The following is a 19,031-nucleotide window of genomic DNA, read 5'->3' as shown; positions in this document are numbered from 1 at the left end:
CCACCTCTGCGGGTCTCCTTTCCATTTCTCAAGAGTGCCAAGCCCTCTCCCACCTCAGACTTTGCATATGCTCTTCCCTCTGCCGGGAACATACTTTCTCCTCATTTCCTGATTAGCTTCTCCTCATTCTTTAGGTATCAGCTCAAAAGTCATCTTGGAGAGGCCTTTCTTGCTGACTTAATCAAATGTAGCTACCCTCCCCAGAATATTTTTTTTTTGTCTAGCTTATTTTTTTCACAGTATCACAGTTTGAATCTTGTTTATGCACATGTGTTCTGTTTTCACAGACAGAACCTAATCTTTGGACACTCCCTCCTCCCCCCCCTCAAGAAGATGATTTCCATTATATTTGTCTAATAAAGTCATTCTCAAACAGGAAAGGGGGGGATTTTGCCCATCAGGGGACATTTGCCGATGTCTGGAGACATATGGTTGTCACAACCTGTGGGGCAGGGGAGGCTACTGGCACCTAGTGGGTAGAGACCAGAGATGCTGTTAAGCATTTACAATGCTCAAGGTGCATTGTAAACAAAGAATATGATGCGTTCTCCCAACAAAGAATTACCCAGACCAAAATGTCAATACTGCAGAGGTTGAGAAACTCTTATCTAATATTATCAATTAGAAGACAGAGTGAGATAAGAAGAGAGAATGAGTTGTTTCCAAATGATGAACAGTTTAGGAAGTGATACAAGTAAACTCTCCACATGAAACATAATTGTGAAAGGAGTTGAAGAAGCTACCAGCATTCAGTCCTTATTGTTGGATGTGCTAATAGCAATCTCTTGTAACCCACTAGTTGCTTTGCCTTTCAGTGATCATTGGTAAATATTTCAAGCCTTAATTTTAATAAGTGAAACATAATGATTTACAAAAATGCATTAAATTTCTTTTTTTTAATGTACAGTGTGGGGAAATACAGTCTATATCTGTGTAATATCTTTTTTAAATTTTTGTTTATTTATTTTTGGCTGCGTTGGGTCTTGTTGCCGCGCGGGCTTTCTCTAGTTGCGGCGAGCGGGGGCTACTCTTCGTTGGGGTGCATGGGCTTCTCATTGCGGTGGCTTCTCCTGTTGTGGAGCATGGACTCTAGGCACATGGGCTTCAGTGGTTGTGGCACATGGGCTCAGTAGTTGTGGCTCGCGGGCTCTAGAGTGCAGGCTCAGTAGTTGTGGCACATGGGCTTAGTTGCTTCGCAGCATGTGGGATCTTCCCAGACCAGGGCTTGAACCTGTGTCCCCTGCATTGGTAGGCGGATTCTTAACCACTGTACCACCAGGGAAGTCTCAAAAATGCATTAAATTTCTTAGAGCTATATCCATGGTTATACATTTTCTTCTCATGTCAGTACTACTAGGAAAAATGGTGAGCTATTTTGGAGGAGTATATATGAATTATTCTTGCTTACACTTTGTTATAGTAAATTCATCAGTCCCTTCTAAATTAGAGTCATGTTTAAAAGAATCATACGGTAATTTTCTAGTTTTCAAAGATATCTGGCCTGGCACATAGTAAGTGCTCAATAAACACTTTTCAACTGAGCTGACATCTTTTTCTTTTTAGGTAGAAATCCTAAGATCCAAGGAAGTGTCTTTTAAAGGTTACCTTTTTTTTTAAATAGAAAATGATTGGAGATTTTCAGGATCGTCAGCTTCCCCAAGGAAGTTGTTAATAATTGGTGGCCCTAAAGGAACTTGACTCTCTAAAGAGATAACTTTCACCATTAATCTTATACTGTAATCCTTACATATAGGAAGTTATTATTGGAGAGCTGTGTACCGTGGTAAATGCTAGCACAATTTGATGCATTGATTATGTGGTTCAGAGGTTACTTGACAATATTTTAACGGTCCTTGGTGTATGGTCCTGTGGGAGATTAGAAAAGGTGCGCCAGCATTTTTTGGATCTGAAGACCATGTAGATGGCTCTAAGTTTTGGCAAGACCTTAGCCCCACCACCAGTATGGTTCAGGAGTGGTTTTCACACTGTCCCTGCTTCAGGAAAACCCATTTTTTCTTGGTAAAATGTTGTGAGGAATCTCAATTTATAAAGCAAACGAAAACTGAGTTGCTTTTTTTAAAGGGGGATGGATGGTGGCAGTGCAGAACTCAGAGCCCCATTCTTCTCTCTTTCCGCCAGTACGTGCTTCCACTGTAGTGGCACCATGGCTCCCTAGAGCACAGTTTCTCCATCAAGCAGTCACCAGCTAGCTCAGTAGCCTAGGGAATCACTCTTAGCCAAGAATAGGTATAATAGTATCTAATTCAGAAAGTTAGAGGATTGAATTGGAAAATGCATATTAAGCTTAGCACAAATCCTGGCCCCAAGTAAATATACAGTCAATGTTCCTTGTTTGTGAACCTTGGCTGTTTGTCAACAGGAACTCTCAGGCAACCAGGTCCATCATAAAGGCATAAATTGCAGGTGGAATTCAGGAAGAGCTGATAAAGCCAAGAAAACTAATTCCTTGGCCTTCTGTGTGACCATGAGATTCCTCTGAAATACTGTAGGTCTGGGATGCATCAGTCAAGTACCTATACGTGCTGATGTTCATGGGCATAGAAGTAAAGAAAACAAAGTGACTCCTCAGTTAATGAGAAAACTGTGTAAGTCGTATCCTCATATTTCATGGCCATGCCAGTTAACTAATTTATTATTATTCAGTCAGAATTAAAATACTCTAGAGTGGCCTGTAGATATTTTAAAATACTTAGATTTAAAGAAGTCTGAAAGGACTTTTAAAAAGCCTTCTGAAAGATGTATTTGGAGACTAAAATTAAGAATAAGATAGCTTAAGCTCATGCAGCTCAATATCAAAAATAACCCAAAAACCCAATCCAAAGATGGGCAGAAGACCTAAATAGACATTTCTCCAAAGAAGACATGCAGACTGCCAACAAACACGTGAAAGGATGCTCAACATCACCGATCATTAGAGAAATGCAAATCAAAGCTACAATGAGGTATCACCTCACACCAGTCTGAATGGCCATCATCAAAAAAATCTACAAACAATAAATGCTGGAGAGGGTGTGGAGAAAAGAGAACCCTCTTGCACTGTTGGTGGGAATGTAAATTGATTCAGCCACTATGGAGAACAGTATGGAGGTTCCTTAAAAAACTAAAAATAGAACTGCCATACGACCCAGCAATCCCACTACTGGGCATATACCCTGAGAAAACCATAATTCAAAAAGAGTCATGTACCAAAATGTTCATTGCAGCTCTATTTACAATAGCCAGGACATGGATGCAACCTAAGTGTCCATCGACAGATGAATGGATAAAGAAGATGTGGCAAATATATACAATGGAATATTACTCAGCCATAAAAAGAAAAGAAATTGAGTTATTTGTAGTGAGGTGGATGGACCTAAAGCCTGTCATACAGAGTGAAGTAAGTCAGAAAGAGAAAAACAAATACCATATGCTAACACATATACATGGAATCTAAAAAAAGAAAAAAAAATGGTTCTGAAGAACCTAGGGACAGGTCAGGAATAAAGACGCAGATGTAGAGAATGGACTTGAGGATACGGGGAGTGGGAAGGGTAAGCTGGGATGAAGTGAGAGTGCCATGGACATATATACACTACCAAATGTAAAATAGATAGCTAGTGGGAAGCAGCCGCATAGCACAGGGAGATCAGCTCGGTGCTTTGTGACCACCTAGAGGGGTGGGATAGGGAGGGTGGGAGGGAGATGCAAGAGGGAGGGGATATGGGGATATAGGTATACGTATAGCTGATTCACTTTGTTATACAGCAGTAACTAACACACCCTTGTAAAGCAATTATAATCCAATAAAGATGTTAAAAAACAATAAAAAGAAAAGAATAAGATAGCTTAAATCCCAGGAATCGGGGGCTGGAAGTGACGTAAGCAAGAAATGGTGGAACTTTAAAAGAATGCGGAAGAGTAGACAGTCAGCTCAGATTTTTGAAGAGAAATAGCTAAATGTGTGAAGAATGCTAATAAAAAGAAATTAGGACAAACTGATAGCGTAAAATCCACTTTTGCCATACAAGTCTGCAGAAGGATGCCTGCCCGGAGAAGGTAATATTTTAGGAGTAGTGGAAGAGGATATTGTCAGTGAGACAAAGAAGAGTTGGGGTTCTTCTGATATGAGTGACACATTTCTCCAGGATTCCACAGGAATTTGATAACTCAGAAATCATTAAAGAGTGGAAAATTTATATGTTTAATATTAAACCCTAGCAATTAGCTACAGACTTTTTTAACTACTTGTGTCTCTTCTTTTTAGTTTTTCCTAACTAGAGTGTTTTAGTTTTTGCTTCTTTTGTTTTGTTAAATGGAAAAAGTTAAGATGCTTCCCTCCTTGCCCCTCCAATCCAATCCGATATAATGTAACCATCGTTTATACACTTTTTTTTTAAACAAAAAGGGTCTGTACTCTTTTGCAACTTGCTTTTTCACTTGCTATATCTTGCATATCACTCTAGATTAGTGGTTTTCTAGAACTGGGAGCAGTTTTGCCCTCCAGGGGGCAATGTCTGGAGACATTTTTGATTGTCATGACTGGTGAGGGGAGGGAGGTTGCTACTGGCATCTAGTAGGTGGAGGCCAAGGTTACTGTTAACACCCTGCAATGCAAAGGACAGCTCCCACAGCAAAGAATTATCTGGTCCAAAATGTCATTAGAGCCAAAATTGAGAATCATTTCTCTAGGTCAATACACATAAATCTAATTCATTATTTTAAAAAGCTTCATAATACTTTGTAGTATGGTCGATCATGATTGATTCAACTAGTTTCCTACTGATAGCTCTGGCTTCTTATTTAGTGGCATTATAATATTTAATATCAAGAAATCAAACGCTCCAAGTTACAATTCATTTGTTTCTTTAAAGAGCAAAATAAGCCTTATCAGAAAGATTCAAAAGAGGAATTCATAGGCTTGCGTATAAAATTAGATTCTGGGTCACTGTGAGTCAGGAGAATTTGGTTTCAAGAAAATCACAGACTCACTCTAAATGACAAGTCTTAAAGTAAGTCATTTGAAAAGCATGTCTTCATTTTTTGATTCTTTGGAATTAAAAGAAGAAGAAGCAGCAACTCTAAAGCCTTTTACATGACTGCCCAATACAGAGAAGGCTACATTTGAAGTGACAGCAGTAACTTTCAGAGAAGCTAATTCTGATTGTCTTTACCTCCTCCTTATACATATTTTTAAAAATTCATTAGTACATTAAATCAGATGGGTTGAACAGAAGAAAACAAAGCAGGTTTAAGATGAAAAACGTGATATCCAATCCTGAGGACATGGAATGACTTCCAAATGTCATTGACAATGTAATTCAGAATTGGAATGACCCTCTGGTTAACCACAGAGGGTTTTACAGAGAGGGTGCCCTGAAGCAAACAGATGCTTGCTCGGTGCTTTTCTAGCCCATCCTCTCTATATGGCATATGCATGCCTGGGAGGATAAAATAGAGAACTGATTCTCCCCTTTTGCAGAGCTGGGGAAAGGGTAGTAGAACCAGAACTGTGCAGGAGAAGGATGGCAAACCAACTGGTGAGCCTGAAAGGGTTAGACCTCTGTTTCCACCCTTTGCTTGTCATCAGTTTCCTCAGTATGAAGCAAGAGGTGGCTGTTTCTCTTCCCTTTGCTGGTAGTGTTTTGTTATCACTTAGTTAAGTCATCCAGTGATAGTTCTCTGGTGCAGTAGACTAGGCTGGATAATTTGGGCTTTGTGCTTTTGACCTTTCAGCTTTCTGGCATGAGTCCTTCTAATTAATAAATTAATAACTAGACAATTAATAGCTATCCTGAGATAAGTCAGATCTATCAAAATTACAAGTCAAACCTATCTAAGGAACTGCTGACATTATAAGTTCATTGTTTTTTTTAATTGAGGTATAATTGACATCTAATATTATATTAGTTTCAGGTGTACAATGTAATGATCGGATATTTGTATATATTGCGAAATTATCACCACAGTAAGTCTAGTTAACATTTGTCATCATACAGTTACAAAAAAGGTGTTTTTTTTATTGCGAAGAGGACTTTTATGATCTGCTCTCTTAGCAGCTTTCCAATATGCAATACAGTCCCGTGACCTACAGCCACCACGCTGTGTATTACGTCCTTATGATGGACTTAGTTTGTAACTGACAGTTGGTACCTTTGGATCCCCTTTCCCCATTTCGTTCCCAACCCCTGTAAGCTCATTGATGTTTGGGAAAACTAAGAATTCCCCCCCTTGCTGTTGCCCCTTTAGGATCAGAGCCACACCCAAGTTTCACAATACCGTCAGGATCCCTCCCTGATCATGAGGTCCATCATCCACATGACGGATGCTGCTCGCTCTGGGATCATGCCTCCTGCCCAGCTCACCACCATCAACCAGTCTCAGCTCAGCGCCCAGTTGGGGTTGAATTTGGGAGGTGCCAGTGTGCCCCACACGTCTCCTTCACCTCCAGCGAGCAAATCGGCGACTCCCTCCCCTTCTAGCTCCATCAATGAAGAGGATGCTGATGAATCCAACAGAGTGAGTTAATTGCCTTTAGTATATAACCTACCAGAGAACTGGGAATCACCCCATGCGCGTGTCTTTGAATTTCATTCACAGTAGTACCTTCTTTTGCTTCATGGATTTGGAGTAGCATTTGAATTTATGGTGGTTTAATTTTTTTTCTTCACTCTTTTATATTTACTTATTTTCTGTGGAAAGTGTATTCAACTGAAAATTGGAAGATCTGGCTTCTCCTGTTAGTTGTAAGGCATTGAGTAAGTCGCTTAACTCTTGTAGGCTTAATTTTCCTAAATCAGCAAAAGGGAAGGCTTGCACTAGACTTTCCAGAAGTTCTGAACGGCTCTGGTTCTAAGTTAATGTCCAGGTAGGCAAGTTTCATCTGGTTAGTTGGCTGAACTGCCGGCCCATTGGACAGTCTTGCACCTTTGATGAGGTTTATCACGTAGTGAGTTCCAATCGTTTTACATCTTTGCTTTTGTCAGGGAAATGACACGTGATTCAAATACGCACAGTGTGAAGTAGAAACTTAGTTGCAGGTACGACTTTTCTGAATGCCTAGAAAAGTACTCTGTTTCACTGAACTTGCTTGTAGGTACACAGTCACTCGTTCCTCATTTATGAATTATGTGTGGTACACTTACTCCGTGCTTGGCGTTTTACTGTGTTCTGGTGATACAAAGATTTCTAAGAGAGTTATTGCCCCTGGGACTTCCCGCTGGGAACAAATAGCAATGTTTAAAACTAGCCCCAGATGTGATTAGAGGTATAATTGATGTATTTGGTGTGCTGAGATGGTCATCGATTCTGCCCAGGAGAGTGATTTGAGGAAGCCTTTATTGAGAAGGTGATGTTTGAATTAGCTCTAAGAGGATACATAAAAGTTTGTGAGGCAGAAGACAGAGGCCAGCATTCTGGTAGAAAGAGCAATGAAATTACATGTCCATTTATGGGTATCATGAGCAGTGTGACATGGGGGAAGAAAGAAATGAGTTGAAGAAAGAAATGGCTGAAATGTGGTAGCCTTTCCCCTGTTGGTAGTTGAGAGCTGATTAATTATTTGCATAGAGAAATGGCATAAGCAAATTTATGCTTTAGAAAGATAACTTGGGCTGTATATAGAATGTGTTATAAAGAGAGGGACCAGAGAGAAGGAACTCAATTAAAACGTCCTTTTGTTATGAAGTGTTTGCTTTTATTTTAGCAAAGGAAGGCATGGACAGGAGGTACCAGTTTAGTGAGACATTCAAGAGAAAGAATCATCTATTAAGGTTTGGTGATCCCCTGGAATTTGAAGGAATAAAAGATACACTGGGTTTTAGTTTGAGAGCCAGCGTAGCTATCAGTAAATGGAGAGGCTCAACCTAGGAAGAGAGGAGTGTTATTTTTTTTCCCCACGGGGAAGATGAGAGTTTGACATGGTAGGGGTTGAATTTGAGTTGCTTCCATGTGAGTCTAGAACTCAGTCTGTTGGAGATGGAGCTATAGATTTGGGGACCATCCGCACGTAGATGTGAGCACATAGAAGTAATCAGGATTTCTCAGAGTGCACAAGGAGCGAGACAAGGCCAGAACATTGAGCATCACTTATTTTTACCTTGAGCATCATTTACGTTTAAATAGAAATGGAAGAAGAGGAGCTAGAAAAGACTGTGGGTGATGAAAAGAGGAGGGAGGTTAGCTGAAAAGAGGAGAAATGTTGCAGGGATTTTAAGAAAGAGGACTTGGTCTATCCCATTATGTTAACTCCCCACTGGACACAAGGTGGGGAAATGCACTTAGCAGTCTGTGCTCACACTCACAAGGACTTCAGTGGGATGAAGTGGAAAGTAATAAAGAAACTCAAGGGATGTGTATAAGATACAGCTGAGTTATAACTGGATATTACACAATTCAAATGGAGTCCTTTCATTTGTCTCACATTTCTACTGATCTTAATAATTACCTCTGTATCAATCGGAAATTGTCACCTCTAAAGAGAACCTTTCATGTGACTCTTAGCTTGTTCCATTTTAAGCCAGGGTCTAGGCTTTGTGTAAAGACAAGGAATCCAGTATATCTCTTAAGCAACTTAGCTGAAAAAGGAAGATTAACGTTATTGTTGATTATGTCTTTTGGGTAAAGCTATTTCTCCATTTTTTCACAGCCCTTTGAGTCAACTATGCAGAAGTTTCTTTGGGAGAATTAATTCTGAGCTTTTATTTACACTGTGAGGTTCTTCATTTTGGGTTTATTCTTAAAAGCTAATGATGATTAAGGCAAGTCATGGTTGTCCAAGAAAGACGTCAAAGGTTGTCAACAGTTGAATGTTGTTTCACAAAGAATGAAATAGAACTCTTCTTATTTAGAAAAAGCTTTACTGATAATAACTTTCATCTTGCCATTGGTCAGGGTACTGTTGGCGGAAACAGTGCCAAATTCTCTTCCAAGAAAAGAATAGAGTTGTTTGACTCAGAAAAATCTGTGTATATATTTTTTTTCATGTGGCTTACGTAATATTTTTTCATTGAAGGAAAACTTGGCTCCAGTTGAAGCTCTAACTGAACAGACATCTGACTCCCTTGCAAGTTCAGATTCATTAACTAGATTAAACAAGTTGCACTTATTCTGAGGATTTAGAAAAAAGACTATGAGGTCTACAGAATTTTATTGAATTAATCGTGTGAGTTATGAAAGATGGCATTTTGGAGGAGAGGTGAGATCTAGCTTAACACCTACTGAAGTGCATAAACTACTGGTATAAAGTATGGGTGTGGTTATCACTCAGTACAAACAACAGGCCCACCAACAAGTAGGCTCTTGGTTTCCTAACACCTTGAGGGTTCAGAGCTCTCAAAGAAGAGTTACTTATCCGTTTCCTCCCTAAGAATGCTAGTAATTGGATTAAGTTCCCAATGACCCTCTTTCAGAAAGTAATGATACTCTTGGAAAATTTGAATTAAGATTCAAGACTCAAGGCCATTAAAAGCCAATCTGTTACTACTTGAATCTATCTCTGTTGATCTTGCCCAAGGCTGGCTTTTAAAACAGATTCTGTCAAACACTTCAGCATTCTTGATGAAGTTAACGGCAAAATTATCTCCAATATAGTCATATCATAATCTAGGGGGAGATAAAACAAGGTTGATAAATCATTTCCCCTGCTTCTCTGATGAGTATGTTATATGACAGTTGAAATTAGATGATGATAGCAGGTGAGTACTGGAGCTCAGTGGTATATAAATGTGGGGAACTGTACCCATATCATCTCTATGGTTTCAGTTTCAGAGTTCATTGTGAATATGTGTGAGCGTCTCTAGGACAGTATTCTTGTGGGCAGGGTTACTTACTATATGTAATAATAAACATCGCCTTATTAGTCTTCTTTTTAGCCTTGGTGATTTTAAGTATCTACTGTTGCTGCTCTTTCACAGGTTTTTAATTTTATGAAGAGTATCCATTTCCTTTCTAGCTCTACTTAGAGTTTTGACATTTTTACATTTCTTGTTATCCTATTCTTCAGGACGTTTTTATTGTTTTAGAAAATAAAAGTGACCTTTCCCTTATTGTGCAAGCTTAGGGATTAGAGCTAATTTCCATTTGAGTTTCCGGAGACCATTAGCAAAGTAATATTCTGGTAAAATAAAAGACCAAGCCTCAAAAAAATCAATTCAGACCGATCATACATATGGTATGCCTCTATGGCTAAGGGACCTGATATAAAATATCTGAATATGATCAACATCCTGAATAGTATTTAGGTTTACTTCTAAAACCTTTGAAAATGTAAAATATTTTGTTTATGGGTACATGTGTAGCCCATATATATATATATATGACATTACTCGGTACAGAGCGTTCTGTTTTTCATTATTCATAATTGCTATTTAGAACATATGTTGCGAATGTATTGAAGATACTTCTGGGTCTCATTAATCAATGTTCTAAATGCTAATCTCTGCTGTCCAGTTAACTCTAAGCAAACTTACCCCTCCCCCACACTTGGTGGTGATTCATCTGTTGATGTTTAACAAAACTTTAAAAGAACGATTGGGGACCTGAGTAAGTCTTTCTGCATTGTCTGCAAGTACATTCTAGGCAGTGAATTTTCTTCCTGCTTTGCAGGCCATTGGAGAGAAAAGAGCTGCTCCAGATTCTGGCAAGAAGCCCAAGACTCCAAAGAAAAAGAAAAAGAAAGATCCCAATGAGCCACAGAAGCCAGTGTCAGCATACGCCCTGTTTTTCAGAGACACACAGGCTGCAATTAAAGGTCAAAACCCTAATGCAACCTTTGGAGAGGTCTCAAAAATCGTAGCATCTATGTGGGACAGCCTTGGAGAAGAACAAAAGCAGGTGAGGCAAAGGTCCATCATGGTCATTGCAAGATTATTCTTTACACCTTTTCTGAGTGAATACATCCACTTAATATGATTGCTTCTCATGAAAGCCTTTCTAAGCTATGGAATTAAAAAACACAAACACATAAATCCAAACCACTCTGCAGTTATATGGATTTCTCAGTTCCCTTAAGGGTGTGTGTTCAGAACCCATTCAGAAGAGAGTTGGAGGAGATCCAGGCAGTATCCTGCAAGCATAAACTTTTGATGATAATCTTTTCATTTTAAATAATGTGGAATTTTCCCCCCTTTGTTAAAAAAAGGCACTACAAAGGGATTAGGTCCATCCTGCTTGCCTTTTTTTTGATCATCTTTCTGAACTCTTGTGCTCTCCTGGGGGGTTTCCAAACTTTGAAGCTGACTCTGCGTGTCTCATTATTGTCATCGGGCATTTGAAATTTTATTCCAAGTTCATTTGAAAGCGTGGCTGTATGAGAGGCATTGAGAGATTAGCCATGCTGGTGGGAGACACTTCCTTAAGGTCCAGCTTCCCATCTTCCCCCGTGCAAGTCCTCCACACAAATGGAGAGAAGAATGGTTTCCTTGGGGCTCAGTCCTCCCCTGGCTCCTTGCATGAAGCTCCAGTGACCATTCATGGGCGTTGATTTTCCATATCCTCACAAGAATAGACCCCTATTAGTAATAAACCAGAATAATTGTTTCAGGAATAAGGAGTGGAAAACCCTTGATTTTCTTTTTCTTTCTTTCTTTCTTCCTTCCTTCCTTCCTTCCTTCCTTCCTTCCTTCCTCCCTCCCTCCCTCCCTCCCTCTCTCTCTCTCTTTCTCTCTCTCTCTCTCTCTCTCTCTCTCTCTCTCTCTCTCTTTCTTTCTTTCTTTCTTCCTTCCTCCTCATTCCTACCAACTGGTTACCTTGGGCTGGTGCAGCTGTAGAATCTGCCTGTTTGTTGGCACTGAGCTTCATGCTCTATGCGGCAGACTGATTTTCTACCCTAGAAATGTAATCCTAAGGGGGCTGGCAAACTGCTGCATCTAACTTTTAAATTCTGGAGAAAAGAAAATAGTTGCACTTTGGTGTAACAGCCAGCCATCAGACACCACAGTTTAAGAAAAGGAAGCCCAAATGAGGTTTAATATACTGGAATATATTTATGTAACTCACTTGTCTCACTAATGGAAATCTTTCATCTTTCACTATCTCTGATTTTTCTTGTTTTTTCTCCAAAAGAAAACCCAGGTTGAAAGGCCTCCATCTTATCTCTTCTGTCTTCACACACTTTCCCTATTATTGTTGGTTTTTCATCCTCTGGTTTGTTTCAGCTTAGAAATGGGTGTGAGGGAAAGAAGACATGGATGGAGAAGTTCCTTAACTTTCTATAATTTAAACCATTTGCCACAAATTTCATCCTTGTTACCTTATTTACTGCCCGAACAGAAGGCCCTTAGCTGTTACTCTCATGAATTCTATGCTGCAACCGGAAATCTTTTTCTGTTTGCCGTAGTAGACGTCAGAGTTGTGCCCCAGTGGGGGTGGCAGGGTTTCATTTTGTTTTAATATCTGTGTGTGTGTTTCTACATTTAAAAATCAAAGCCAGGGAGACCAACTTTTTATGTGAGTTCTGTTGCGACGTAATTTGCCCAGCAGTTATTTTATGGCTGAGAATGTGTGTGCTAAAGGTGGTGCTAATTGTGGTCTTTTAATAGGTCTATAAAAGGAAAACGGAAGCCGCCAAAAAAGAATACCTGAAGGCCCTGGCTGCATATAGGGCCAGCCTCGTTTCTAAGGTAAACCCAGACAGGGGCGGCCAGTCTCTGAGAGAGTTAGGAGCCCTGGAGCATTGAAATCATAAATGCAACTCCTCTTCGAGTTGATTAAAAAAAAAAAAAACATCTCGAACAACTCATAAACTTATTTGTTCCCATTAGAGATCACCCCAAGGATGGCATGGAAAATAAGTGTTCATTCAAGCTGATGAATCCAAATTGTTTCCAGGAGTCACTGATCTCTATATATGTATGTTGAAGCTATTTAGACAGATTTCAAACAGCCCCTTTCTTCCCATCGGGGACTGAGATCTGTGTTAATGTCCTCTATTTAAACTGAGAAGTATGTTAGGCATTTTTGGACATCAGATTATAAATTCTTCAATGGTTGCATTGTAGAGGATATAATATAATAGAGGATGTTGCGTTTTTGACCAAACTGTTCCACATCATATAAATACATAAGCCTCATGATTATTTAAAATAAAATTATGCTCCAAGTACTTTAAAAAAGACATGTATACATGTATTATACATAGAATATACACTGGGCCCTGATGTATTATAAAATGCAACAGTAGTCCAAAGCAAATGTCACTCTGGATTACTATTACCTTGATCCAAAAGAAGCATGAGCTGTTACCTTATATTTTTAACATTTAATTAACTTTGTCCTTAGCCTTTCTAGAATTTAGAGAGGCTTTGGGGAGGATAATGTGAACTAATGTTTTTGCTCCTGATGTATTTCCCCTGGCAAGCAGAGATTCCATTTCATTGTCATTGTTGTTGCCTCAGAGTACCACATAGGGCCTCAGGGCATGGTCAGTGTTGCGGGCAGAGCCATTTAAAAAGGGTGTAGCCCTCTTTTCTCGTCTTCACCGGAATTGTAAGATCCACCGTTGCCAGCTGCTCAGAACCAGATCAAGAGAGGTACTCCCATACCTCGTAGGTATAGCTCTTAGGACTCTTCCCACCTCATTAGAAAAAGAAAACATTCATCAGGTCCATAGCAAAAGTTTTTTCTGAGACTCTGGAAGGTGCCCATTGAGAGATATACCTATTCTGGATGGGGATTTGCACATTGGTAGAATGTGTGGGCCACAGATGTTAAGAATTGAGGTGTACTTGATGGCTAATTAGACAGTGACATGAATAGAGTAACAACGTGCATGTACTTCTTGCGTGGATCGTTTATTCATTCATTTACCTAGAAGCAGGTGTAGGTGATCCTTGTGCATTAGAGCATGAATAATTGATCATACATGGATTTAAGCCAAGAGCCAGTAACTCAAAAGGCGTTCTGGAAATAGCATCCATGATTGGGCTGATCAGGTCTGTGACCGACTTAGAAGGGATAACTTAAACGTTTTACACTGGATACTAAAATCCGATTCGGAAATGTTTCCAAATGGATTGATTGATTACATTGATTCTAAAAAACTATTCAATAGGATGGAATTTAAAAAGAATAAATCCAGATTGTTTGGGGGAGGGGTGTTTTTGTTTTGTTTTTTTCATTAGGTAAGTGCAGTTGAGAGCACCCTAAATTTATAGTCAGAGACATGACAGGCAACTAAAATAGTCCTTGAGGTCTAAATTTAGAATAATTTCAACCTGAACCCAAAGTGTGAAATAGCTGCTAATATGGTGATGTCACAGGAAGCAGCATCTGACTGTACAGCTTATTGATTAGATCACATCTAAAGAATTGGTTCCCAGTGGTTGACCAATTGAAGGCCCTCCAGCAGGCTGCCTCCATGATGGTAAGGACCGAAAATCCAATAATACTTAAATGATTGAAAGAATCATGGAAGCAAAGATTTGGGGGAGTATGATTTTGGTCCTCAAATATAAGAGCCATCATGGAAGGGAAGCCTAAGCTTGATCTCTGTGCCCTGGATGGAAGAACTCATCCAAGGAGTGAGGTTACAAGTGAGCGAGATTTCAGCCTCAACATTAGAAATAATAAACATCACATGTGCATTTAACTTAAGTCTCTACAATCAGAGCCTGGGACTTTCCCTTAAGATGTGACTCTACTCTCACTTTTTTTTTTTTTTGCGGTACATGGGCCTCTCACTGTTGTGGCCTCTCCCGTTGCGGAGCACAGGCTCCGGACGCGCAGGCTCAGCGGCCATGGCTCACGGGCCCAGCCGCTCCGTGGCATGTGGGATCCTCCCGGACTGGGGCACGAACCCGTGTCCCCTGCATCGGCAGGCGGACTCTCAACCACTGCGCCACCAGGGAAGCCCTACTCTCACTTTTAATCTTCACAACAACCAACAAAATTAATAGAAGCTTAATATTCAACCATGAGGGAGTAGACCCGGCAGACGAGCAGGAGCTCTTCACAGCCATCCACCCTTTTCCATTCTGCACTAGGGGAGCATCTCATAGGCATAATGGTGTGATTGCCAGGTGTTTAAATATAGACTTTTCTTGTAGTTTCTTCCTTAAGACTGGCTTGGCAATTTTTTCATATTAGAGTATATAAAAATAATGTTCATGTTTATATGTAGAAGACTGTGTGTATTCTACTTTGTGGGTGATTTAATGGTTGTTTTTAAAGATAATTATGAGTATTTGCAGGTTTCTTCTTACCCAAAGGCTTCAGAACACGACCCTCCAGTAATATGCAGCGCCCCCTGAGCTTTTGTACAAAACCAGAGAACTGTCCACCGATGGACGGAGCTTTACACTGATCAGGTGTTCAAACAGAAGCCATCGGCCATGGCTTTTCCTACCTTGAGTGATTCTCCATGTAAGGTCACTCCTCAGGTTTCTTCTAATAGTAGATTTTATAAATGTGAGTAGTAAAAATCTAGAAATAAATATTCAGAATCATTAAAGAGAGTGGATGGCAGCTTGATGCCGCCAAGGTTCCCCCCATACACAACCCCCTACAAAAAAACCAAATTTTATGAAGAATAAGAGGAAAAAATAGTCTTTAAGAGGAATTATTCCAATCCCAGTTGCATTTAAAATAATTTATTTTTGTGGAGGTAATTATGTGTTTTTAGTACAAAATATATTAGGCAGTTTCTCTCCATGTTGAGCCCCAGGTCATTTGTTTATCTTATAACAGGTTATGCAGTCACATGAGTGCTGAACTTTCTCCCTTTATGTATGACTCCTTTGCTAAATTTTGGAAATCTTTGAAAATATTTGGTAAACTAAAAATATTTCTAAAGTTGTAAAGTACTTCAATTTAGTGTCTCTAAAGAATTCAGTTATGTTTTTCTTATACTCAAGTGAGCACTGTTATAAATAATCATGGCTTTGATTATTATATACAGGGCTTTGAAGTTTTCTGGTACTAGTAATTGTTAATTAATGAAAATAGCTAACATTTATGAAGTGCTTTTTGTAGGCCGGGCACTGTTCTAAATGCTTAATAAATATGAGTTAGTTTAATTCTCACAACCTCTATACAAGGTGAATACCATATAACACTATTTTATAGATGAGGAAACTGAGGAACAGACGAGTGAATTAACTTGCCCCAAGCCACAAAGTTGTTGAGTAGTAGAGCTAGATTTGAACTCAGGCAGTCTATACTCTGTTGTCTTTCAAAATGGTTCTTGCTGGTGACATTAGTTCAGACTTAAATGCTAAAGAATTGTTACTCTTAAATATATGTATCAGTCACCTTTTACTACAATAGTGCTGTGTAACAACCAGCCCCAAGCCCAATGACTTGAAAAGCATTTATCCCAGAAAGTGCCAGTTAACTAGCTGGGTCTTTAAATCTCAACCAAGACTCGGCAGGATCAGCTAGTCCTGCTCGTCTGTGTGCAGTCAGCCTCAGGGGGTTGGTGCTGGACTCATACACCTATGTGGCAGTTGGCTGGCAGTGAGCTGGCTCTTGAGTGGGTAACTGGGCCACATGACTGTCATCACGAGGTGGTAGGTTCTGACAGACACAGACAGACAGACTTTGAAGCCTCACTTCCATCACATTCTGTTGACCAGAGCAAAGGTGCCAGGCCAGCCCAGATTCAAAGGGTGGGGGGTGTCACTCCACCTCTGGAAGGAGCTTTAAAGTCACATGACAAAGTGCTTGGGTTCAGGGAAGCATGAATCATGGTGGCCATTTCTGACATCAATTTACAATACTAAAAATACCCCAACCTTCTCCCCCCAAATGCAGGCTGCTGCCGAGTCAGCAGAAGCCCAGACCATTCGTTCTGTTCAGCAAACCCTGGCGTCCACCAATTTGACCTCCTCCCTCCTTCTCAGCCCTCCACTGTCTCAGCACGGAACAGTGTCGGCCTCCCCTCAGACTCTCCAACAATCGCTCCCTAGGTCAATCGCTCCCAAACCCTTAACCATGAGACTCCCCATGAACCAGATCGTCACTTCAGTCACCATTGCAGCCAACATGCCATCGAACATTGGGGCTCCGCTGATCAGCTCCATGGTGGGCTCGGCGTCCTCCACCCAAGTGAGCCCTTCAGTGCAGACCCAGCAGCACCAGATGCAGCTGCAGCAGCAGCAGCAGCAGCAGCAACAACAGATGCAACAGATGCAGCAGCAGCAGCTCCAGCAGCACCAGATGCAGCAGCAGCTCCAGCAGCAGATGCAGCAGCAGCATTTTCAGCACCACATGCAGCAGCACCTGCAGCAGCAGCAGCACCTGCAGCAGCAAATCAACCAGCAGCAGCTGCAGCAGCTGCAGCAGCATCTCCAGCTGCAGCAGCTGCAGCACATGCAGCACCAGTCCCAGCCTTCTCCCCGGCAGCACTCCCCCGTCGCCTCCCAGATGACGTCCCCCGTCCCCGCCATCGGGAGCCCCCAGCCAGCCTCTCAGCAGCACCAGTCACAGATACAGTCTCAGACACAGACTCAAGTATTATCGCAGGTCAGTATTTTCTGAAGACGCACGTGGCAGGCGGATTTGCGCGTCTGGAGGAGAGTGGCGTCCGAGAGTAAACCATGTGCGGCTGCAACTCGTGAGTCGGCGTTGGTTATGCAGAAATGTGTAAAAGATCACGCGGTCCTCTCAAGTGTCTATTAGATAGGCAATAAGAACTACAGTGTAGCTGAAAATCATCTTCTAGCTGACTCTAAACCACTTTGTTTTTAAACAAGAAAAGCTGTGCTCTTTTATGTGATGCCTTTTTTTATTTATTCAGGCTCTACCTACAATATGTGAATCAAACCGTTTAATGAATCCTGGGACATACTGATGATTATAATAAACTGGCCTCTCTGAGTCATAGCAAATGGCCTTATTTCTCCCGAAGTGAAGAAACAACACTTCAAGGCGATTGGAACTTCCGAAGCCCTAAAAATAAAAAGCACAGTCGTAACTACCTGAAATACGAAAATCCAGTTTCATACAAACATTTGTATGACGTCAATCGTTGATGGCATTTTTTTTGTCATGAAAAACATAATGTAAATCACAGACTTTTGCCAAAGCTCTTATTTTTTTTCCTTAAATCTCTCCAGAAAAAAAAAAAAAGCAAGTGATTAGTTTCAATTATTGACCCCTTTTCACTTTTTACCCATGACTTCTCCAAATCAAACCACAGTATATGTTGTAACAATATCTATGACCACTGTTAGCCCATTATATTCATTCCAATTAGAAGAAAAGAATGTGAATATTATATTCTGTGTTTTGAGTGACAAGTTTCGAAAATGAAAAACACTGTATTTTTAAAAGGGAAATGCACTTAAATGGAGACAGTTATTACAAAAGTTAAGATTTAAAAAAAAAAAAGAGCAAGAGTTTTTATTATGATGTAATACCGGTAGAATATTTAAAAGGCGCACCGCATCTGAATAATCAATGTAAATATTTTCTTTCAAAGTTGTAAGTTTTCATATCATGTGTTGTAAAGTTTTCATAAACAAGGCTTTAACGTAAACACTGGTGACATAAACCATTCATTGCTACGTTGCTTATTGTGTTTTTATGCTGTTTTATACTTTTTTATGAGTTATGATAGCAGCAATTAAGTTGTTTGTATTTTGCTTAACTAAAACAAAAATGCTTTTATCTTGCTATAGAATAAACACATTTCAGTAAAAACTGCAGACTGTATTTTGATGCAACAACCAGGCAACTACTGTTCACTTTTCAAAATAAAATATGTCAAATTTCACTTTTGGTTCCTTGAATATGTAGAAGATGGGGGGAATAGGTCCCATACCAACCTGTGTTTGAGCCCAAGCATCTTCTTCCATTTTCAACTGGAAATAAGAGATTCATAGCCAAGAATGTGGATTGCATGGCCCCAAACCAGAGCCTGTAAAAAAAACAAATAGACCGTTAGAAATGGAACCATTAGTGGAATTCCCTGGCGGCCCAGTGGTTAGGACTCCTCGCTTTCACTGCCGAGGGCGCAGGTTCGATCCCTCGTCGGGGAACTAAGATCCCGCAAGCTGCGCAGTGCGGCCAAAAAAGGGAAAAAAAGGAAAAGAAAT

General features: G+C 40.3%; 1 protein-coding gene across 1 annotated transcript in view; it reads left to right on the top strand.

Annotated features, from left to right (window-relative positions):
* Nucleotides 1-18,615, top strand: part of TOX3 (TOX high mobility group box family member 3) — a 32,561-nt gene extending 13,946 nt beyond the window's left edge. Inside the window, exons 3-6 of the mRNA XM_022555191.3 lie at nucleotides 6,247-6,516; nucleotides 10,603-10,830; nucleotides 12,537-12,617; nucleotides 16,747-18,615. Coding sequence (XP_022410899.2) covers nucleotides 6,247-6,516; nucleotides 10,603-10,830; nucleotides 12,537-12,617; nucleotides 16,747-17,472 — 1,305 coding nt within the window. The 3' untranslated portion in view covers nucleotides 17,473-18,615. The remainder of the gene's footprint in view (nucleotides 1-6,246; nucleotides 6,517-10,602; nucleotides 10,831-12,536; nucleotides 12,618-16,746) is intronic.
* The last annotated feature ends 416 nt before the right edge of the window (nucleotides 18,616-19,031 follow it).

The sequence above is a fragment of the Delphinapterus leucas genome, chromosome 20, assembly GCF_059928025.1.
Source record: "Delphinapterus leucas isolate spDelLeu-1000000601 "Yukka" chromosome 20, BTC_Dleu_Yukka2, whole genome shotgun sequence".
NCBI lineage: Eukaryota > Metazoa > Chordata > Mammalia > Artiodactyla > Monodontidae > Delphinapterus > Delphinapterus leucas.
This window is presented reverse-complemented; position numbering and strand designations above follow the sequence as displayed.